Source organism: Staurois parvus, unplaced genomic scaffold, assembly GCF_062004578.1.
Source record: "Staurois parvus isolate SC_StPar_1 unplaced genomic scaffold, SC_StPar_1.0 ptg001589l, whole genome shotgun sequence".
NCBI lineage: Eukaryota > Metazoa > Chordata > Amphibia > Anura > Ranidae > Staurois > Staurois parvus.
This window is the reverse complement of record NW_028319385.1, coordinates 40,176-65,443: the sequence shown is the minus strand read 5'-3', so window position 1 is coordinate 65,443 and position 25,268 is coordinate 40,176. Positions and strand designations below refer to the sequence as shown.

The following is a 25,268-nucleotide window of genomic DNA, read 5'->3' as shown; positions in this document are numbered from 1 at the left end:
CTCCGATATCTGAGACATGATAGAGGAGGGGTCACTTCTAGATGACAACTGCACACGGGACTCCGATATCTGAGACATGATAGAGGAGGGGTCACTTCTAGATGACAACTGCACACGGGACTCCGATATCTGAGACATGATAGAGGAGGGGTCACTTCTAGATGACAACTGCACACGGGACTCCGATATCTGAGACATGATAGAGGAGGGGTCACTTCTAGATGACAACTGCACACGGGACTCCGATATCTGAGACATGATAGAGGAGGGGTCACTTCTAGATGACAACTGCACACGGGACTCCGATATCTGAGACATGATAGAGGAGGGGTCACTTCTAGATGACAACTGCACACGGGACTCCGATATCTGAGACATGATAGAGGAGGGGTCACTTCTAGATGACAACTGCACACGGGACTCCGATATCTGAGACATGATAGAGGAGGGGTCACTTCTAGATGACAACTGCACACGGGACTCCGATATCTGAGACATGATAGAGGAGGGGTCACTTCTAGATGACAACTGCACACGGGACTCCGATATCTGAGACATGATAGAGGAGGGGTCACTTCTAGATGACAACTGCACACGGGACTCCGATATCTGAGACATGATAGAGGAGGGGTCACTTCTAGATGACGACTGCACACGGGACTCCGATATCTGAGACATGATAGAGGAGGGGTCACTTCTAGATGACGACTGCACACGGGACTCCGATATCTGAGACATGATAGAGGAGGGGTCACTTCTAGACGATGACCATACACGGGACACCAATATCTAAGACATGATAGAGGAGGGGTCCCTTCTAGACGATGACCATACATGGGACTCCAATATCTGAGACATGATAGAGGAGGGGTCCCTTCTAGACGATGACTATACACGGGACTCCAATATCTGAGACATGATAGAGGAGGGGTCCCCTCTAGACGATGACCATACATGGGGCTCCAATATCTGAGACATGATAGAGGAGGGGTCACTTCTAGACGATGACTATACACGGGACTCCAATATCTGAGACATGATAGAGGAGGGGTCCCCTCTAGACGATGACCATACATGGGGCTCCAATATCTGAGACATGATAGAGGAGGGGTCACTTCTAGACGATGACCATACACGGGACACCAATATCTAAGACATGATAGAGGAGGGGTCCCTTCTAGACGATGACCATACACGGGACTCCAATATCTGAGACATGATAGAGGAGGGGTCCCTTCTAGACGATGACCATACACGGGACTCCAATATCTGAGACATGATAGAAGAGGGGTCCCTTCTAGACGATGACCATACACGGGACTCCAATATCTGAGACATGATAGAGGAGGGGTCCCTTCTAGACGATGACCATACACGGGACTCCAATATCTGAGACATGATAGAGGAGGGGTCCCTTCTAGACGATGACCATACACGGGACTCCAATATCTGAGACATGATAGAGGACGGGTCCCTTCTAGACGATAACCACACACGGGACTCCAATATCTGAGACATGATAGAGGAGGGGTCCCTTCTAGACGATGACCATACACGGTACTCCAATATCTGAGACATGATAGAGGACGGGTCACTTCTAGAGGATGACCATACACGGGACTCCAATATCTGAGACGTGATAGAGGAGGGGTCACTTCTAGACGATGACCATACACGGGACTCCAATATCTGAGACATGTGAGAGGAGGGGTCCCTTCTAGACGATGACCATACACGGGACTCCAATATCTGAGACATGATAGAGGAGGGGTCACTTCTAGACGATGACCATACACGGGACTCCCAATATCTAAGACATGATAGAGGAGGGGTCCCTTCTAGACGATGACCATACACGGGACTCCAATATCTGAGACATGATAGAGGAGGGGTCCCTTCTAGACGATGACCATACACGGGACTCCAATATCTGAGACATGATAGAGGAGGGGTCCCTTCTAGACGATGACCATACACGGGACTCCCAATATCTAAGACATGATAGAGGAGGGGTCCCTTCTAGACGATGACCATACACGGGACTCCCAATATCTAAGACATGATAGAGGAGGGGTCACTTCTAGATGATGACCATACACGGGACACCAATATCTAAGACATGATAGAGGAGGGGTCCCTTCTAGACGATGACCATACACGGGACTCCCAATATCTAAGACATGAGAGAGGAGGGGTCACTTCTAGATGATGACCATACACGGGACTCCAATATCTGAGACATGATAGAGGAGGGGTCCCTTCTAGACGATGACCATACACGGGACTCCCAATATCTAAGACATGATAGAGGAGGGGTCACTTCTAGATGATGACCATACACGGGACTCCAATATCTGAGACATGATAGAGGAGGGGTCCCTTCTAGACGATGACCATACACGGGACTCCAATATCTGAGACATGATAGAGGAGGGGTCCCTTCTAGACGATGACCATACACGGGACTCCAATATCTGAGACATGATAGAGGAGGGGTCCCTTCTAGACGATGACCACACATGGGGCTCCAATATCTGAGACATGATAGAGGAGGGGTCCCTTCTAGACGATGACCATACACAGGACTCAAATATCTGAGACGTGATAGAGGAGGGGTCCCTTCTAGACGATGACCATACACGGGACTCAAATATCTGAGACGTGATAGAGGAGGGGTCCCTTCTAGACGATGACCATACACGGGACTCAAATATCTGAGACGTGATAGAGGAGGGGTCCCTTCTAGACGATGACCATACACGGGACTCCAATATCTGAGACGTGATAGAGGAGGGGTCCCCTCTAGACGATGACCATACACGGGACTCCAATATCTGAGACGTGATAGAGGACGGGTCACTTGTAGACGATTACCATACACGGGACTCCAATATCTGAGACGTGATAGAGGACGGGTCCCTTCTAGACGATGACCATACACGGGACTCCAATATCTGAGACATGATAGAGGAGGGGTCCCTTCTAGACGATGACCACACACGGGACTCCAATATCTGAGACGTGATAGAGGACGGGTCCCTTCTAGACGATGACCATACACGGGACTCCAATATCTGAGACATGTGAGAGGAGGGGTCCCTTCTAGACGATGACCATACATGGGGCTCCAATATCTGAGACATGATAGAGGAGGGGTCACTTCTAGATGACAACTGCACACGGGACTCCGATATCTGAGACATGATAGAGGAGGGGTCCCTTCTAGACGATGACCATACACGGGACTCCAATATCTGAGACATGATAGAGGACGGGTCACTTGTAGACGATGACCATACACGGGACTCCAATATCTGAGACATGATAGAGGAGGGGTCCCTTCTAGATGATGACCATACACGGGACTCCAATATCTGAGACATGATAGAAGAGGGGTCCCTTCTAGACGATGACCATACACGGGACTCCAATATCTGAGACATGATAGAGGAGGGGTCCCTTCTAGACGATGACCACACACGGGACTCCAATATCTGAGACATGATAGAGGAGGGGTCCCTTCTAGACGATGACCACACACGGGACTCCAATATCTGAGACATGATAGAGGAGGGGTCCCTTCTAGACGATGACCACACACGGGACTCAAATATCTGAGACATGATAGAGGAGGGGTCCCCTCTAGACGATGACCATACACGGGGCTCCAATATCTGAGACATGATAGAGGAGGGGTCACTTCTAGACGATGACTATACACGGGACACCAATATCTAAGACATGATAGAGGAGGGGTCCCTTCTAGACGATGACCATATACGGGACTCCCAATATCTAAGACATGATAGAGGAGGGGTCCCTTCTAGACGATGACCATACACGGGACTCCAATATCTGAGACATGATAGAGGAGGGGTCCCTTCTAGACGATGACCATACACGGGACTCCAATATCTGAGACATGATAGAGGAGGGGTCCCTTCTAGACGATGACCATACACGGGATTCCAATATCTGAGACGTGATAGAGGAGGGGTCCCTTCTAGACGATGACCATACACGGGACTCCAATATCTGAGACGTGATAGAGGAGGGGTCCCTTCTAGACGATGACCATACACGGGACTCAAATATCTGAGACGTGATAGAGGAGGGGTCCCTTCTAGACGATGACCATACACGGGACTCCAATATCTGAGACATGATAGAGGAGGGGTCCCCTCTAGACGATGACCATACATGGGGCTCCAATATCTGAGACGTGATAGAGGAGGGGTCCCTTCTAGACGATGACCATACACGGGACTCCAATATCTGAGACGTGATAGAGGAGGGGTCCCTTCTAGACGATGACCATACACAGGACTCCAATATCTGAGACATGATAGAGGAGGGGTCCCTTCTAGACGATGACCATACACGGGACTCAAATATCTGAGACGTGATAGAGGAGGGGTCCCTTCTAGACGATGACCATACACGGGACTCCAATATCTGAGACATGATAGAGGAGGGGTCCCCTCTAGACGATGACCATACATGGGGCTCCAATATCTGAGACATGATAGAGGAGGGGTCCCTTCTAGACGATGACTATACACGGGACACCAATATCTAAGACATGATAGAGGAGGGGTCCCTTCTAGACGATGACCATACACGGGACTCCCAATATCTAAGACATGATAGAGGAGGGGTCACTTCTAGACGATGACCATACACGGGACTCCAATATCTGAGACATGATAGAGGAGGGGTCCCTTCTAGACGATGACCATACACGGGACTCCAATATCTGAGACATGATAGAGGAGGGGTCCCTTCTAGACGATGACCACACACGGGACTCCAATATCTGAGACATGATAGAGGAGGGGTCCCTTCTAGACGATGACCATACACGGGACTCCAATATCTGAGACATGATAAAGGAGGGGTCCCTTCTAGACGATGACCATACACGGGACTCCAATATCTGAGACATGATAGAAGAGGGGTCCCTTCTAGACGATGACCATACACGGGACTCCAATATCTGAGACATGATAGAGGAGGGGTCCCTTCTAGACGATGACCATACACGGGACTCCAATATCTGAGACATGATAGAGGAGGGGTCACTTCTAGACGATGACCACACACGGGACTCCAATATCTGAGACATGATAGAGGACGGGTCCCTTCTAGACGATGACCACACACGGGACTCCAATATCTGAGACATGATAGAGGAGGGGTCCCTTCTAGACGATGACCACACACGGTACTCCAATATCTGAGACATGATAGAGGAGGGGTCCCTTCTAGACGATGACCATACACGGGACTCCAATATCTGAGACATGATAGAAGAGGGGTCCCTTCTAGACGATGACCATACACGGGACTCCAATATCTGAGACATGATAGAGGAGGGGTCCCTTCTAGACGATGACCATACACGGGACTCCAATATCTGAGACGTGATAGAGGAGGGGTCCCTTCTAGACGATGACCATACACGGGACTCCAATATCTGAGACGTGATAGAGGACGGGTCCCTTCTAGACGATGACCATACACGGGACTCCAATATCTGAGACATGATAGAGGAGGGGTCCCTTCTAGACGATGACCATACACGGGACTCCAATATCTGAGACATGATAGAGGAGGGGTCCCTTCTAGACGATGACCATACACGGGGCTCCAATATCTGAGACATGATAGAGGAGGGGTCCCTTCTAGACGATGACCATACACGGGACTCCAATATCTGAGACATGATAGAGGAGGGGTCCCTTCTAGACGATGACCATACACGGGGCTCCAATATCTGAGACATGATAGAGGAGGGGTCCCTTCTAGACAATGACCATACACGGGACTCCAATATCTGAGACATGATAGAGGAGGGGTCCCTTCTAGACGATGACCATACACGGGACTCCAATATCTGAGACATGATAGAGGAGGGGTCCCTTCTAGACGATGACCATACACGGGACTCCAATATCTGAGACATGATAGAGGAGGGGTCCCTTCTAGACGATGACCATACACGGGGCTCCAATATCTGAGACATGATAGAGGAGGGGTCCCTTCTAGACGATGACCATACACGGGACTCCAATATCTGAGACGTGATAGAGGACGGGTCCCTTCTAGACGATGACCATACACGGGACTCCAATATCTGAGACATGATAGAGGAGGGGTCCCTTCTAGACGATGACCATACACGGGACTCCAATATCTGAGACATGATAGAGGAGGGGTCCCTTCTAGACGATGACCATACACGGGGCTCCAATATCTGAGACATGATAGAGGAGGGGTCCCTTCTAGACGATGACCATACACGGGACTCCAATATCTGAGACATGATAGAGGAGGGGTCCCTTCTAGACGATGACCATACACGGGGCTCCAATATCTGAGACATGATAGAGGAGGGGTCCCTTCTAGACAATGACCATACACGGGACTCCAATATCTGAGACATGATAGAGGAGGGGTCCCTTCTAGACGATGACCATACACGGGACTCCAATATCTGAGACATGATAGAGGAGGGGTCCCTTCTAGACGATGACCATACACGGGACTCCAATATCTGAGACATGATAGAGGAGGGGTCCCTTCTAGACGATGACCATACACGGGGCTCCAATATCTGAGACATGATAGAGGAGGGGTCCCTTCTAGACGATGACCATACACGCCGCCCACCAAGTGAGCGATGAAAATAATGAAGACAGAAAACATTTCTTGTGTAAAAAGCAGTTAAAATGAACTGGGGGCGTGGCAAATTGGAAGCCGCCTCCCTTCCCTGCTGAAGGTTTGTGTGCACTTCCCGGGTCCATCCAGCCGGACTATGCCGGGGATCTTACCTCGTGTAGTGCCAGGGAGATCACTGCCGCCATCTTGCCTCCGTATGACTCTGAGAAGATGTAGAAGGGGATTGCCTGTGGGGACAAATCGTAGGGATCACACAGAGGTGTCACAGTGTAAGGAGATTATAGGAGACACCCGTATGGGCCGCACCCCCAGCACCCTCCCACGGGGAGCCATGAAAGTGAGCGGCATGCTGAATGTGCTGTGCTTGGCTCAGAGCACCACTGTGCCTGTGAAGGTGGAGAGGGGGCTGAAATACAGCCCAAGTGCACAATTTTGGTGCAGTGTGATGGAGGTCATACAGATGAGACCCGCCTTCATCCAGAGGGCCACACATGGGGGGGCCACTCAGGACCCACCTACACGCAGGGGGCCACTCAGGATCTGCATGTCCCCTCTGTAGCTGTGTAAGTCATTTCCCTCACATGCCCTGATGGTGGAGCCACAAGTCTTCGCAGCCAGAAGATATCCGGTAACAAGACAAGAGTCTCTCAGTGTGCACAGCGTGTCCCTACAGATAGGGTTACAATGTATCATGTTGTGCTGCAACTGGAACAAATTATCCCCAGTGCCAGGAACATGGCATTTCCTATTACCTACATCCGCTGCAACCACTCACCTGGAAATCCGGTTTTGAGTGGAAGAATTCTTTGAGAAGAACCAGCATGTCTTTAGAGACCATGTCCACGTCCCTGGCAAACGCTCCGCTATCTGTCGTGTAGCTATATCCGGTGCCCACAGGATTGTCCACAAACAGCAGACTGGCAACCTGCACCTGAGGGACGTGCCAGAAACAGTCAGAAACATGGCAACCTACACCAGGAAAGGGGGCGGGGTCAGGGGGACAGGGATCTATATCAGGGGGATGGGAACCTGTACCTGGGGGATATCGTGGGAGGAGTCAGGAGGATAGGAACCTGTACCTGGGGGATATTGTGGGAGGAGTCAGGAGGATGGGGACCTGTACCTGGGGGATATCGTGGGAGGAGTCAGGAGGATGGGAACCTGTACCTAGGGGATATCGTGGGAGGAGTCAGGAGGATGGGAACCTGTACCTGGGGGATATTGTGGGAGGAGTCAGGAGGATGGGGACCTGTACCTGGGGGATATCGTGGGAGGAGTCAGGAGGATGGGAACCTGTACCTGGGGGATATCGTGGGAGGAGTCAGGAGGATGGGAACCTGTACCTGGGGTTTATAGTGGGAGGAGTCAGGAGGATGGGGACCTGTACGTGGGGGATATAGCAGGAGGAGTAACAAGGATGGGAACCTGTACCTGGGGGGTATAGTGGGAGGAGTCAGGAGGATGGGGACCTGTACCTGGAGGATATCACGGGAGGAGTCAGGAGGATGGGAACCTGTACCTGGGGGATATTGTGGGAGGAGTCAGGAGGATGGGGACCTGTACCTGGGGGATATCGTGGGAGGAGTCAGGAGGATGGGAACCTGTACCTGGGGTTTATAGTGGGAGGAGTCAGGAGGATGGGGACCTGTACGTGGGGGATATAGCAGGAGGAGTAACAAGGATGGGAACCTGTACCTGGGGGGTATAGTGGGAGGAGTCAGGAGGATGGGGACCTGTACCTGGAGGATATATCATGAACCCAGGAGAATGGGGACCTGTACCTGGGGATATATCATGAAACCAAAAAGAGACTTGGGGACCGGAATCTGGGGGATATATCATGAACCCAGGAGGAGACTTGGGGACCGGAATCTGGGGGATATATCATGAACCCAGGAGGAGACTCGGGGACCGGAATCTGGGGGATATATCATGAACCCAGGAAGAGACTCGGGGACCGGAATCTGGGGGATATATCATGAACCCAGGAGGAGACTTGGGGACCGGAATCTGGGGGATATATCATGAACCCAGGAGGAGACTCGGGGACCGGAATCTGGGGGATATATCATGAACCCAGGAGGAGACTAGGGGACCGGAATCTGGGAGACATAGTGGGAGGAGTCAGGAGGAGATTTGGGGACCGGAATCTGGGGGATATATCATGAACCCAGGAGGAGACTCGGGGACCGGAATCTCGGGGATATATCATGAACCCAGGAGGAGACTCGGGGACCGTAATCTGGGGGATATATCATGAACCAAGGAGGAGACTTGGGGACCGGAATCTGGGGGATATATCATGAACCCAGGAGGAGACTCGGGGACCGGAATCTGGGGGATATATCATGAAACCAGGAGGAGACTCGGGGACCGGAATCTGGGGGATATATCATGAACCCAGGAAGAGACTCGGGGACCGGAATCTGGGGGATATATCATGAACCCAGGAGGAGACTCGGGGACCGGAATCTGGGGGATATATCATGAACCCAGGAGGAGACTCGGGGACCGGAATCTGGGGGATATATCATGAACCCAGGAAGAGACTCGGGGACCGGAATCTGGGGGATATATCATGAACCCAGGAGGAGACTCGGGGACCGGAATCTGGGGGATATATCATGAACCCAGGAGGAGACTCGGGGACCGGAATCTGGGGGATATATCATGAACCCAGGAGGAGACTCGGGGACCGGAATCTCGGGGATATATCATGAACCCAGGAGGAGACTCGGGGACCGGAATCTCGGGGATATATCATGAACCCAGGAAGAGACTCGGGGACCGGAATCTGGGGGATATATCATGAACCCAGGAGGAGACTCGGGGACCGGAATCTGAGGGATATATCATGAACCCAGCAGGAGACTCGGGGACCGGAATCTGGGAGATATAGTGGGAGGAGACTCGGGGACCGGAATCTGGGGGATATATCATGAACCCAGGAGGAGACTCGGGGACCAGAATCTGGGGGATATATCATGAACCCAGGAGGAGACTCGGGGACCAGAATCTGGGGGATATATCATGAACCCAGGAGGAGACTCGGGGACCGGAATCTGGGTATATATCATGAACCCAGGAAGAGACTCGGGGACCGGAATCTGGGGGATATATCATGAACCCAGGAGGAGACTCGGGGACCGGAATCTCGGGGATATATCATGAACCGAGGAAGAGACTCGGGGACCAGAATCTGGGGGATATATCATGAACCCAGGAGGAGACTCGGGGACCGGAATCTGGGGGATATATCATGAACCCAGGAGGAGACTCGGGGACCGGAATCTCGGGGATATATCATGAACCGAGGAAGAGACTCGGGGACCAGAATCTGGGGGATATATCATGAACCCAGGAGGAGACTCGGGGACCGGAATCTGGGAGATATAGTGGGAGGAGACTCGGGGACCGGAATCTGGGGGATATATCATGAACCCAGGAGGAGACTCGGGGACCAGAATCTGGGGGATATATCATGAACCCAGGAGGAGACTCGGGGACCAGAATCTGGGGGATATATCATGAACCCAGGAGGAGACTCGGGGACCGGAATCTGGGTATATATCATGAACCCAGGAAGAGACTCGGGGACCGGAATCTGGGGGATATATCATGAACCCAGGAGGAGACTCGGGGACCGGAATCTCGGGGATATATCATGAACCGAGGAAGAGACTCGGGGACCGGAATCTGGGGGATATATCATGAACCCAGCAGGAGACTCGGGGACCGGAATCTGGGAGATATAGTGGGAGGAGTCAGGAGGAGACTAGGGGACCGGAACCTGGGGGATATTATGGGGAAAAGGGAGAGATCAAGAGGATGGCTAACTGCATCGGGGTGATAGAGTTGGAAAGGGGGAGGGTCAGAAGGATGGGGACTTCCTGTACCAGGAACGAGGGAGGGGTGTAGGGATGATGGGGATTTTGTGGGAACAGGGAGAGGGGTGATAAGTATGAGGACCAGTGCCTGGTAAAGGGGGAGGGGTGTAAGGAGCATATAGTGGGAAAGAGGGAGGGGTCAAAAGAATGGCAACCTACAGCTTGTAGAACGTTCCATGCGGTGACATACCCAGCTGCTGTTTCGAGGCTTCAGATTAACATCGAGGGGTCCAATCTCTGCAAAATTCCCGAACCCGCAACCGGAACCTCCAGGACCACCCTGAGGGAGGACAGGAGAGCTGATTGGATGGAAAGAGGAGGAAGGGAAAGACAGGTACTAGACACAGGAGGACAGACACGGGACACAGGAGCACAGCACAGACACAGAAGTACAGACACGGGACACAGGAGGACAGACACGGGACACAGGAGGGCAGACACAGAAGTACAGACATGGGACACAAGAGGACAGACACAGGACACAGGAGGGCAGACACGGGACACAGGAGGGCAGACACGGGACACAGGAGGACAGACACGGGACACAGGAGGACAGACACGGGACACAGGAGGACAGACACGGGACACGAGGACAGACACAGGAGGACAGACACGGGACACAGGAGGACAGACACGGGACATGGGGACAGACATGGGAGGACAGACACGGGACACACAGAAGGACAAACAGGACATGTAGTCACCTGCAGCCACATGACAAGCGGCACCTGGGTGTAGTTCTTGGTGGGGTGATCGGCATAGTACAGCCACCAGAACATGTTGGCATTCTTCCTCACTGACACATAGTTCCATTCCTCCTTTGCTGCCCCACCTATCAGAGGAGAGCACAGACAGTCACCTGACAAATGTCACGACAGGGAAGGGAAGAGAAAGGAAAAATATTGAGGGTAGTAGAGGGAATAAGGGGTGGGGCACTCACCCTGGGTGAGAGGGAAGTGGGGTGGGGACTAACCCTGGGTGAGAGGGAACTGGGGGGGGGGGCACTAACCCTGGGTGAGAGAGAAGTGGGGGGGGGGCACTCACCCTGGGTGAGAGGGAAGTGGGGTGGGCACTAACCCTGGGTGAGAGGGAACTGGGGGGGGCACTTACCCTGGGTGAGAGGGAAGTGGGGGGGGGGTGCCAGTCGCAGCATCAGACCCCAGCCCTTCTCACCAAACTCGTGACCGAAGGACTAGCCAATCTAAACCGCGAAGTCACGTGCGTAACAATGCCACGCCCAGCTGCACCTGCAACCTGCACAAAGATTGTCCAGCTAATGGACCACAATCTGTGGTCTACCGGCAGCCTGGGAGCGATTGTTACTGGGTCAGGTTAATTAGGCAATTAACCCTTCACACTGCCACCACCTCCTTTTTGTACAGAGAGAGAGGAAACTCGGCAATATCAGCAATAACACTATGATGGTTGAATAATCGTTTGTATACCACGGTCACAGCAGGCAGATGTATGCAGACGTTTAAAAACACACAGTAGCGCTCTTCAGAGGCAGGGGTGCTTAGTTTGCATTAAAGAGCTTTAGAAACAGTTCAACACTTTCAGAAAGTAAGATTTATTACTAAAAGGTCAAAAGGGTGCAATAAAAATATTTACAGAAAAGATGTAGCCAATATATATATATATAAATATACAGAGAACAATAACACAGCAAAGAGATAACAGAAAGGAGTTTAGAGAGATAGAGTACTTGCCTTAGTTAAGCAGCTTTCAGGTTTTCTGAGCAAAAGGGCTGTCTCCCAAAGTTTGTTTCGATGTTAAAAGGGAGCTTCTTCAACTTCAATTCAGCTTAGCTCTCTGCTCCAAGCATAACAGCTTTTCTAGGAACTCAGCAGGGTGTCTCCTTGAAGCAGAGAATCAATCGCCTCATTTGGGGAGGGAGGTGTGGACAGAGGTCCCAGCTTGAACCAAAATCCCTCACCGCTTATATCATGACCCATAACTTACCCTTGGTGCGTTTGGCAGCCTTGCCACTAGTAGATTAATATGCAGACGCATCTGCTGAACGTCTATGTATGAAATATGCCATACCTGTTGTGACGGTTAAGGAGATATCATTTTCTGCTCTCCTGTAGATGTCAGCTAGGGGGTGTAATATATCAGGCAACTTGTATTAAAGTGACCAATCTAAATATATGCCTGGTTTTTATGTAAGTCTTTCATAATCCAAGATATGAAATCATAGGGGAAAAGGGGATGTTTAAATGTGAGTCCGTTTTACGACTACCTGGAATGTCTTTGAGCTCAGTGAAGGACTTGGTTTTATGGCTTTACGATATCCCAGATTGAGACGCTAACAGACATCTGGGCACCAGATCAGTTGGGATTTTATAGCCCTGGAGCTCTCCCCCTGAGCCTGATTTCCGGTGATCTCTGCATCAAACAGACCACATGTCACTCAACAGAGAGGGAGGGGGGATTTTGGAGGAGAGAGAGATACAAGATGGAGGGTTTGGAGCAAACTGGATGACCGCGTCCATCTCTGTGTGCATAATTGCTACAGGGGGCACTAACCCTGGGTGAGAAGTAAGTGGGGGGGGGGGCACTCACCCTGGGTGAGAGGGAAGTGGGGGAGGTTTCATAGCTATGGTATGGAGAAATGAAGGGGTTCTATACACCATATGAAGAATACAAATGTGTGTTCATCTATGTGATGGAGAACAAGACACCAGAGGAGGTCTGAAGGATCCTCCCCCAGACTTCCTGCGAGAGGGAACTGATATCCTGGTCCCATCCTACCCTGGACGGGATCAGGAATTTCTTTACTAGATCTACATAGGTTTCCGAGATAAGTCCCTTGGTTGATGTTGCTTGAACTATTCTGTCCAGTGATGGAGGAGGGAAATAAAAACACAACCGCAGAGGAGAATTGAGCTGATAGCACATGACGAAGTTGAAGAAATGGATAAAACCACCTTTGAGGTGACGAAAACTCTGTCCTCAACTGCTCAGATGTTTTAGGGGTTCCATTCTCAGGGGTGTGCTACGGTAGAGACCCGTGATCTTTTCCATCTCTGAAAGCCCTGCAGAACCAGAAGCTCAGGAAGCTGATCATTTCCCCATATTGCAGTATATCTAGTGAGGTTAGACATCCCTATCATTGTCTTCGTTTCCTCCCACACCTTACAAAGTAGGCATAGCAGTTAATGAAGCGCCCCCCAATGCCCCTTCCAAAACATGCAATGGTGCCCAGCCCTTGAAGATCAAAGAAAATAGTCATTGAGCAGCCCTAGGAGGTCTTTCAGATTCCCAACCCGCAAGGTGCTGCATTTGAGCTGCCAAAAAAATATAACCTTGAGTTGGGGACTTCCAATCCTCCAGCATCACTGGGATGTTGTAGTGTCTCCAATTTTTTATGGGGAACCACAGAGGAATCTAATCTGGGGAGGAACATTGAAAACATCAGAGTTGGAGCATCCATATCATCTTAAGTAAGTTTACACGACCTACCAAAGATAAACGTAACTTACTCCAAGGTTTACTTTGAAATCTAGACAACAATGGGGCGATATTATCTGGGACAAATGCCTGAACTGAAGTAGATACTGTCACCTCCAAGGACTTCATAGAGGACACAACTCTTAGTGTAGATGGTAAGGGAGATGACAAAGGGTCCAATGACACTGGAGTAGATGCTGTCACCTCCAAGGACTTCATACATGACACAACTCAGTGTGGATGGTAAGGGAGATGACAAAGGGTCCAATGGTACTGGAGTAGATACTGTCACCTCCAAGGACTTCATACATGACACAACTCTTAGCGTAGATGGTGAGGGAGATGAAAAGGGTCCAATGGTACTGAAGTAGATGCTGTCACCTCCAAGGACTTCATACATGACACAACTCAGTGTGGATGGTGAGGGAGATGACAAAGGGTCCAATGGTACTGAAGTAGATGCTGTCACCTCCAAGGACTTCATACATGACACAACTCTTAGTGTAGATGGTGAGGGAGATGACAAAGGGTCCAATGGCACTGAAGTAGATGCTGTCACCTCCAAGGACTTCATAGAGGACACAACTCTTAGTGTAGATGGTGAGGGAGATGACAAAGGGTCCAATGGTACTGGAGTAGATACTGTCACTTCCAAGGACTTCATACATGACACAACTCAGTGTGGATGGTAAGGGAGATGACAAAGGGTCCAATGGTACTGGAGTAGATACTGTCACCTCCAAGGACTTCATAGAGGACACAACTCTTAGTGTAGATGGTGAGGGAGATGACAAAGGGTCCAATGGCATTAACAATGATTTCTCCCAGATTATGCCAAGGCCTGGAAATTTCCCAGATTCATCAACATACCTCATTACTGCTGGAAGAGATGTCTGGATACTAGAAGGAACAAGAGGACATCATCTGCATATAATGCAGTTTTTTTCCTCAAAAACACGTCTGACCAAGCCTGTCACATCTGTTGAATCCAGAATAAGTGCAGCACTTCACATTATAGAGGAGACAATATGGATACAATGTAATATGGAAGGGTGTCAGGACCAGAGGGGTAAAAAGACTCTTGGCAGAAAGTTCAGTGACTCACACAGGAGTGATGTCATCGTCATACTACATTATGATGTTCTCTTGCAGAGAGAAAGGCTTTTGTTTTTACTACCGTTTTAACCCCTTCCTAAACCGGCCCCAGGCTGACCCCCCACAGGGGTATCATTATATTAGGAGCTTTGGATAGACTGAATGTGAGGAAGTGACATCCAGACTGATATGTCAGTGATAGGAGATGGAGGAGGTGAGGAGTACACAGGCAGATTTGAGGCCGTGGTGGGAGGTCAAGTGACCTAGAGAAGAGGTGTAGATGGAGAAGAGGTGTAGATGGAGAAGAGGTGTAGATGGAGAAGAGGTGTAGATGGAGAAGAGGTGTAGATGGAGAAGAGGTGTGTGGTCAAAGCCTTGGGGGACCCCTACAGAGAGGGAGGGGAGGAGACAGCTATCAGTAACACTGAAGAAGCGCTGTGATAGGATGGAGGGGAACCAGGAGAGAGTTGAAGAAAGTGGAGAGGGGAGGGGTGGTCACCAGAGAGGTCTAACCTTCTGACCCTCCTGGGTCACACTGGAAGAGGAGAAAAATGCCCTAACAATAGGGTGAGCCGAGGAGCAGAAAAAGTCGGGCAGATCACAAGTTACCGATCACTGATATAGATAAATCACCCCATACCCAGCAATGCCAATGGTCCATCCAGATGTGCCCGCCTTGTCCCGGCATCCCTCCACGTGTGCCCGCCTTGTCCCGGCATCCCTCCACGTGTGCCCGCCTTGTCCCGGCATCCCTCCACGTGTGCCCGCCTTGTCCTGGCATCCCTCCACGTGTGCCCGCCTTGTCCCGGCATCCCTCCACGTGTGCCCGCCTTGTCCCGGCATCCCTCCACGTGTGGCCAGCTTGTCCCGGCATCCCTCCACGTGTGGCCAGCTTGTCCCGGCATCCCTCCACATGTGGCCAGCTTGTCCCGGCATCCCTCCACGTGTGCCCGCCTTGTCCCGGCATCCCTCCACGTGTGCCCGCCTTGTCCCGGCATCCCTCCACGTGTGGCCAGCTTGTCCCGGCATCCCTCCACGTGTGGCCAGCTTGTCCCGGCATCCCTCCACGTGTGCCCGCCTTGTCCCGGCATCCCTCCACGTGTGCCCGCCTTCTCCCGGCATCCCTCCACGTGTGCCCGCCTTGTCCCGGCATCCCTCCACGTGTGGCCAGCTTGTCCCGGCATCCCTCCACGTGTGGCCAGCTTGTCCCGGCATCCCTCCACGTGTGCCCGCCTTGTCCCGGCATCCCTCCACGTGTGCCCGCCTTGTCCCGGCATCCCTCCACGTGTGCCCGCCTTGTCCCGGCATCCCTCCACGTGTGGCCAGCTTGTCCCGGCATCCCTCCACGTGTGGCCAGCTTGTCCCGGCATCCCTCCACATGTGGCCAGCTTGTCCCGGCATCCCTCCACGTGTGCCCGCCTTGTCCCGGCATCCCTCCACGTGTGCCCGCCTTGTCCCGGCATCCCTCCACGTGTGGCCAGCTTGTCCCGGCATCCCTCCACGTGTGGCCAGCTTGTCCTGGCATCCCTCCACGTGTGCCCGCCTTGTCCCGGCATCCCTCCACATGTGGCCAGCTTGTCCCGGCATCCCTCCACGTGTGTCCGCCTTGTCCCGGCATCCCTCCACGTGTGCCCATCTTGTCCCGTCATCCCTCCACGTGTGCCCATCTTGTCCCGTCATCCCTCCACGTGTGCCCATCTTGTCCCGGCATCCCTCCACGTGTGCCCATCTTGTCCCGTCATCCCTCCACGTGTGCCCATCTTGTCCCGGCATCCCTCCACGTATGCTTATCTTGTCCCGGTGTGATGGATTTGGTAAAATGCCTATTTCGTTTCCTATTGAATATATATATATATACGCTATTTCTATAAGTTTTATAAATATTTACTTTTATACTTTAATACATATGTTGTGTGAATATTTTCTGCCTGCTGGGCTTTGTGGTACTTTAAGAAATCCTTGCTTAAGAAATATTTGCTCACAGGAACAGACCCCCTCCCATCGTGTGATTTGGAAGACAAAAGAATGTTTTTCTCTTTTTAAGATAAGACTGAAGAAGATCACACCTATACCATGACGGAGATTGTTTTCCTGTAAAGTGACCAATCAAAGACTAATATAATGCTGATGCTGTTATCACGTGATGTTCGCATCATTTTTCATATATAAGCTCACGGTTTCATTTCAATAAATTAGAGAGAAGTTTTCACAGACCAAAGGTGTCAGTGTGAGTTTCTTTATGTGCGCACATTCCACAAGCTGGCCAGCGTCATAAATTTTGGACAGGAACAGATAAGCACTGGATGATTAAGTCCAAGACTAAAACAATTTGGTGCCAAGAAACCCGGGAACTGAATAATGAACCTGCAGCCAGCCGCCATGAAAAGGCGTTCGGTGTCAGTCAAACTGGACAGGCCGGAGAGCTTGATCACCTCTCGGAGCATGGTAAGATATATTTTGCTATCTTACCATTGCTTATCCTGTCTTTGTTGTTGATTCATACCTGTGCCTAGTACGGCTGCTAAAGGTCAATAAAGGCAGGTAACCTTGTATGCCCGGAGTTTATTTAAATATACCTGCATGTGCTTATCTGTTGCCTGGGTCTCTGTTGTGTGTTTTTCTGTATCAGTCTTGAGGTGGAAGAGGAGTGGACCTACTGAGGGTTTTGACACATAATTTCTCTGGGTGTGTGGTAACCTTGTGTGTTGACCACAACAGAGGAGGTGTCGGATATGCGTCACGGTAGTGTGACAGCGGGTGCCGTAACTGTTTGTGTGGGTTATGATGAGTTACTCAGTGGTCTGTACTCAGAGCCCACCAAGATAGACTGCTATGTTATGTCCTAAATGTGTGTCTGTAAGCTAATGTTTGCCATTCATAACAGAAGGTTGGGGTTTGTTAAGGGTTAAGGAAAGTCTGGACAGCAGCCTGTGAAGTGTCTTAGATTCCTGTTAGGAAGGACAGAGACAGGAGGAGATGGGTCAGACGCTGATAAGACCCCTAGAAAGGAATGTTAGCACGTTACCTGGTTGCAGAGAGAGAAAAGGAAAAGTATGTGGAATTAAAGATAAGGAGGTATGGCAAAAAAAAAAAAAAAAAAAAGAGAAGAAAGATGTCTTAGTTGACAAACATGTGCTTGAGGACAGCAAGAAGTTTGGTATAATGTAGCCGAAGTTATCCACAAAGAGTAGTGGACAGAACAGGTATTGCTACAGGGGAAAAAATAAAAAATAAACTGTTTATGTGTACCATTAATGTGTTAAAATATTGAAAAGGATTACTGGCATGTCATATTGTGAAGGAAGTGAAGCAGTTAAAGTTATAGTAAGTAGCGAACGTTTGTAAGCTGAAGGTCAGGACTGGCATAAATCATTGTAGGAACAGAGAGGAATGTTATGTGATAAAGGTTTGCTGAACCTGACAGAAGTTTTGTACAGAACTGGAAAAGTGTTGTATAAAGAAGGATAGTTGGAAGAAATTCAAGAAAATGGCAATTGTATAATGTATTTGTATCACAAAATTGTAATTGGAAGTTTGCTAAAACCACCGCCCTATGTTGGAATGTGGGGTGGAGGAGGGGAGGGACAGCCCTGCCCTTTGTCTAACGCTTACTTTATGCCCACCACCCCAGCCCTGCCCAGTGCACTTCCTGATGGCAGCCATCTTGCTGCTCCTGCTTTGTCCCTTCCTGCCCAGTACACTTCCTGCTAGCAGCCATCTTGCTACACCTGTGTTGTCACTTCCTGCCCAGCCCAGTGCACTTCCGTTCGCCGGCCATCTTGGTACACCCGGAAGGCCTAAATAAGGCATATACCCAGTTCTCCCTGTTCTAAACCAGGATGGTTCCTACCACACTCCCGTTTTCCCCAATATGGAAGTGTCACCTTCACAAGCCGGATACATGAATGACAATGTATTCGAGTCGGATGATCAACAACCTCAAGCAGGAAGGATGCCAATAGGTATGACTCCCAAACCTATGTCAGATGTCCAATTGAATGACGATGCATCTGAATGGAGTGATCGACAGCTGCAAGCGACAAGGGCACCAATAGATTTGACTCCCAAACCCACGCACAGTGGAGTACAAACTAAACTGGAACAGTACACAAGACAACACCGACATTGAAGATTACCGGAAGGGGCACCGGTAATGTATGTCGCTTTTACCCCATCACAAGCAGCGGCCTTAGTGACGAGTCTGCCTGACCCAGAGAAACAGCCAATGCCCTTTTACCGCAGGGTAGTGCAGATACAAGAAACTTACTCAGCTGCTTGGAAAGACCTGCTCAGTCTATGCCAAATTAAAGCAGGACATGTTTTCTGGGCAGTTATGCAGATGGCCTTCAATGATGCCTGCCTGACAAGTGTTATTTCCTGTTCTTCAGGCGTGGAGTTTTGTGTCCAGCTCCATGACTGGGCAAAGGAGAAATTGGCGGATCAGACAATTCAAGACATCACCCAAGATAAAGGGGAGTCTGTGGAGAAGTATTATGCCAGACTCATACAGGCCTTTGATGATCTGGGCTTCTCTCAATATGAAAAGGCACAAACACACATGCTCTCAACTGCTTTTGTCTCAGGGCTCAAAGAGGATATCAGGAAAGGTCTGATGGTGGCCCGCCCTGAATACCGCTCTATGAAGATGTCTGATGACTGTTGGTGGCCAGAGGCATAGAAAATAAAAAAGGAAAAAAAACCAGCGCCCCTCATGGTGGTCAATGATGAAGATCCCACCTACACTCGTCCACCACCATTGCCAAATATCAGGGAAAGGATCACCTGTTATAACTGTGGGAAACGGGGACACTTTAGAAGAGAATGCAGAGCCCCAAGATATCCCAGATAAGACAGGGACCCCCGAGACGGGCAGCGTGAATATCAACCACCACGCCCCAACTCTCGTTAGGAAATGGGCAAACCCGTGTCACTCCTTATGGCAGTATTTTCAAACAAGACTGGGGGACCGTGTAGCTGTAATCCAGGATATTCCCCAACCTAAAGCAGCTAAACAACTGCATGCCTTTCTCGGACTCATATCCTACTGCAGGGCATGGATCCCTTATGCATCGGTCCGTATGCAACCATTTTATGATGCTCTCAAGTCTGTGCCATTTACCTTGTCAAGCAAGGCCATGGATAATTTTATTCTGCTGAAGCAAGCAATATCCACCGCTCCTGCCTTGGGACTTCCAGATTATGAGAAACCTTTCAAACTGTGTCAGAAAAGCAAGGCCACGTCACGGGGGTCCTAGCTCAAGAACATGGAGGGCAAACCAGACCCATTGGGTACTATTCTTGTCATTTGGATCCCGTAGCTAGGGGTGGTCCTTCATCTCTAAGAGCTGTCTTCTCTGCTCAAGCACTATTGGACAGAACTTCAGACCTCGTTTTACCACACCCCCGTTTCTTCTGGCACCGCATGACATTGCTGCCATCCTGAATCAAGTACAACCCCGACACCTGTCCACGGCCAGACATCTACGGTTGCAAATCTCCCTCCTCATTCCTGACAATGTGACCCTCCAAAGGTGTCTCACTCTCAACCCAGCCACCCTTCTGCCATTTTTTGAGGGGGGGAGAAGAAGGCGAAGGTGAAGAAGGAGACCCCTGTACTACTCCACATGACTGCCTTGAAATGATGCATGGAAACCACACATCTCCCTACAGTGAGTGAAATTCCTCTGGAAAACCCTGACTACACACTTTTTGTGGATGGCTCCATATATGCAGATGAAGGAGGCAAGTACCACACAGGTTATGCTGTGACCTCGGAATTTGAAATTCTACAAGCAGGAGCATTACCACCAACTTTATCTGCCCAGGAAGCAGAGCTTCAAGCCCTCACTACAGCATGTAAAATGGCAGAAGGTAAAAGAGCCAATATTTACACAGACTCCAGATACGCCTTTGGGATGGCCCATGACTTTGGACCCATATGGAAGGCAAGAGGATTTATGACTGCGGCAGGTACATCCATAAGACATGGAGCAGCCATTGGACGACTGCTGGAAGCACTCCTTCTACCCATTCAAGTGGCTATTCTGAAGGTAAAAGCTCATGGGAAATTAAACTCTTCAGAAGCCAAAGGCAATAATCTGGCAGATTTGGCGGCAAAACGAGCGGCCATGGGACCACCAGAAATGGAAGGAGAGGTGACCGGAGAGTGGGAACCAATGTTTACCTTACAGACCTTACCTGTGGACAGAAACTACCTCAAGGAACTCCAAGAAGCAGCAAGTCAAGAAGAAAAAGAGAGCTGGAGACGGAGAGGAGCTATTCTCAAAGACGGTCTGTTTGAGTGCAACAAGAGGCTTTGTTTACCCAAGAATATGTTTCCAGCTGTAGTTCAGTGGGCACACGGAGCAGCCCATCTGTCAAAGAGCCTCATGAACTCTGTCATCAACAAGTACGATATAGCACCTGGAATCACCACATTGACGAACAATTTTTTGCAGAACATGTGCCATCTGTGCAAAATGCAATCCGGGACGCACAGAGAAGACACCACAGAAACACTTGGCCAAACCCCTATACCCTTTTCAAAGGATACAAATTGATCATATCAAGATGCCAAAGAGTGGGCGGTTGAGTACACCCTAGTGGTGTTGGACATGTTTTCCAGTTGGCCAGAGGCCTTTGCTGTAACTAACAGGACTGCTAAAACAACTGTGAAGAAACTCCTCACTGAGGTTGTATGCAGATATGGGCTTCCAGAGGTGATAGAGAGTGACCAGGGCCCCGCCTTCACAGCTTCAGTAACCATAGAAATATGGGCGGCATTAGGAGTCACTCTGGCGTTCCATACCCCCTATCACCCCCAAAGTAGTGGGAAAGTAGAAAGAATGCTAAAAATGGCCCAAGAGACTGGCATGAGTTGGCCAGACAGTCTGTTTATTGCCCTATTTAGTGTCAGATACACACCAAGAGAGAACACTCCCTGTCCCCTTATGAGATTTTGTTTAGCTCAGCCCCCATATTTGGTTGTTATTTTCCACAACAGTTGCAATTACAATTTGATGTATTAACTGATTATGTGACTGTATTATCACGTGAATTAACCCGTATCCATGTCCAAGTGTTTTCTCCATTCCAGATTCTGAGTCAGATACAGGAACTCACAGCCTATTACCCGGAGATTGGGTATTAGTAAAGACATTTATGAGGAAACATTCCCTTGAGCCAAGATATGATGGTCCATTCCAAGTTCTGCTGACCACAGCCCCTTCTGACAAGGTGGCCGGGAAGAACACTTGGATACACGCCGCCCACTGAAAGAAAGTCCCGAACCCTGAGGGAAAGGCGTCATCTACACCATGACAACTATGTTGTATATCCTTTTTCTAATGAGTCTGACAGAGGCAACAGGTGGATATCACGGAAATAGGTGACACCACTATATTTTGGTACAACTCATCCAACACTCATGTAGCTATTTACACCTTTTATTTCTGTAGTACAGATCCCATGTGGTGCTATGACCATAATCTATATGATCTTGACACAACGAGCATGTTCTGATAGTAGTGACCCAGGTATACATATGTGTCATGGATGATTACTGGGGACCAAAAGATTAGAACCAGATTGGAAGGGATTTGGACTGGTGAGTGTGCTCTTGTAAAGGCCATTATGCCTCTCCACATCCTAGCAGAGAATACCCCTGACCCAACGCTTGGCCGTAGGAGGAAACAAAAAGCTCCTTCTGGTAGTTTTGACCCACATGTGTATGTAGATGCCATTGGAGTCCCAAGGGGGGTGTCTAATAAACTTAAAGCCAAAGACCAAGTAAAGCAGGTTTTGAATCCCTGATTCCCATGATAACTGTTAATAAAAATGTAGATTGGATAAATTACATATAATACAACCAACAGAGGTTTGTGAATTACACCAGAGATGCCCTCCAAGGAATCGTTGACCAGCTAGCCCCTACATCCTACATGACATTCCAGAATAGGATGGCTCTAGACATGATTTTAGCAGAAAAAGGAGGTGTCTGTAAAATGATAGAAGGAACCGGAACATGTTGTACATATATTCCTGACAATACCGGCCCGAATGGTAAGGTTACTCTGTCTATGAAGAAATTGGAAGATCTGTCAGTTGAGTTGAAAAAGAATTCAGGGATCACAGACTTGTGGGATCAATATTTCAGTTGGATGAGTGGGTGGCAGAAGATACTTGTCCAAATAGGGGTAACTGTACTAATAATTCTGATTCTCCTGGTCCTGGTTGTATGTTGTGTTATACCATGTGTGAGGAAATTGATGAGCAAAGCTGTAGACAACAGAACACCTACCTTCCTGAACCAGGACCAAGAGGATCCCCACATGATAGATGAAGAAAAACCTTACACCCCATTACGGTCCCTCCCCGCCAATAGTAATCTCACAATTTTGTAGGGATAGCATCTGACTTCCTTATGTACAAAGTCTGTGGCAAGGGAGGTGATGAAATAGTCATCACCTGTCTAACGTGCAGCACAAAAGAGTTCCAAGGTACATAAGGACAGATGAGCGAGGTCTTATAGGGACAGATGAGCGAGGTTTTATAGGGACAGATGAGCGAGGTCTTATAGGGACAGATGAGCGAGGTCTTATAGGGACAGATGAGCGAGGTCTTATAGGGACAGATGAGCGAGGTCTTATAGGGACAGATGAGCGAGGTTTTATAGGGACAGAGTAAAATAGTCATTTTAAGGGGGGACTGTGATGGATTTGGTAAAATGCCTATTTCGTTTCCTATTGAATATATATATATACGCTATTTCTATAAGTTATATAAATATTTACTTTTATACTTTAATACATATGTTGTGTGAATATTTTCTGCCTGCTGGGCTTTGTGGTACTTTAAGAAATCCTTGCTTAAGAAATATTTGCTCACAGGAACAGACCCCCTCCCATCGTGTGATTTGGAAGACAAAAGAATGTTTTTCTCTTTTTAAGATAAGACTGAAGAAGATCACACCTATACCATGACGGAGATTGTTTTCCTGTAAAGTGACCAATCAAAGACTAATATAATGCTTATGCTGTTATCACGTGATGTTCGCATCATTTTTCATATATAAGCTCACGGTTTCATTTCAATAAATTAGAGAGAAGTTTTCACAGACCAAACGTGTCAGTGTGAGTTTCTTTATGTGCGCACATTCCACAAGCTGGCCAGCGTCATAAATTTTGGACAGGAACAGATAAGCACTGGATGATTAAGTCCATGACTAAAACAACAGCATCCCTCCACGTGTGGCCAGCTTGTCCCGTCATCCCTCCACGTGTGGCCAGCTTGTCCCGGCATCCCTCCACGTGTGGCCAGCTTGTCCTGGCATCCCTCCACGTGTGCCCGCCTTGTCCCGGCATCCCTCCACGTATGCTTATCTTGTCCCGGCATCCCAGGTGGTGCTCAGTAGTGTGGGAGGGGGGTACTCACCGTGGGTGGGGCTCAGTAGTGTGTAGGGGAGGTACTCACTGTGGGCGGGCTCAGTAGTGGGGGAGGAGGAAGTACTCACTGTGGGTGGGGCTCAGTAGTAGAGGAGGGGTAGGTACTCACCATGGGTGGGGCTCCGTAGTGGGGAAGGGGGTACTCACCGTGGGCGGGGCTCAGAAGTGGGGGAGGGGGGTACTCACCATGGGCAGGGCTCAGTAGTGGGGGAGGGGGTACTCACCGTGGGCAGGGCTCAGTAGTGGGGGAGGGGGTACTCACCATGGGCGGGGCTCAGTAGTGGGGGAGGGGGGTACTCACCATGGGCAGGGCTCAGTAGTGGGGCAGGGCGGTATTCACCATGGGCAGGGCTCAGCAGTGGGGGAGGGGGTACTCACCGTGGGCGGGGCTCAGTAGTGGGGAGGGGAGGTACTCACCGTGGGCGGGGCTCAGTAGTGGGGAGGTACTCACCATGGGCGGGGCTCAGTAGTGGGGGAGGGCGGTACTCACCGTGGGCGGGGCTCAGAAGTGGGGGAGGGAGGTATTCACCATGGGCAGGGCTCAGTAGTGGGGTAGGGTGTAACTCACCGTGGGCGGGGCTCAGTAGTGGGGAGGGGAGGTACTCACCGTGGGCGGGGCTCAGTAGTGGGGAGGTACTCACCATGGGCGGGGCTCAGTAGTGGGGTAGGGTGTAACTCACCGTGGGCGGGGCTCAGTAGTGGGGGAGGG

At 50.0% G+C, this 25,268-nt stretch overlaps 1 protein-coding gene across 2 annotated transcripts in view; it reads right to left on the bottom strand.

Annotated features, from left to right (window-relative positions):
• SCPEP1 (serine carboxypeptidase 1) overlaps nt 1-25,268 on the bottom strand; it is a 44,158-nt gene that overhangs the window by 17,418 nt on the left and 1,472 nt on the right. The window contains exons 2-5 of one of the 2 annotated variants that reach the window (XM_089662921.1): nt 11,273-11,400; nt 10,759-10,848; nt 7,457-7,612; nt 6,834-6,908 (exon numbers count right to left, since the gene is read on the bottom strand). In XM_089662921.1, coding sequence (XP_089519047.1) covers nt 6,834-6,908; nt 7,457-7,612; nt 10,759-10,848; nt 11,273-11,400 — 449 coding nt within the window. The remainder of the gene's footprint in view (nt 1-6,833; nt 6,909-7,456; nt 7,613-10,758; nt 10,849-11,272; nt 11,401-25,268) is intronic. The other variant, XM_089662922.1, reaches the window with a different exon arrangement.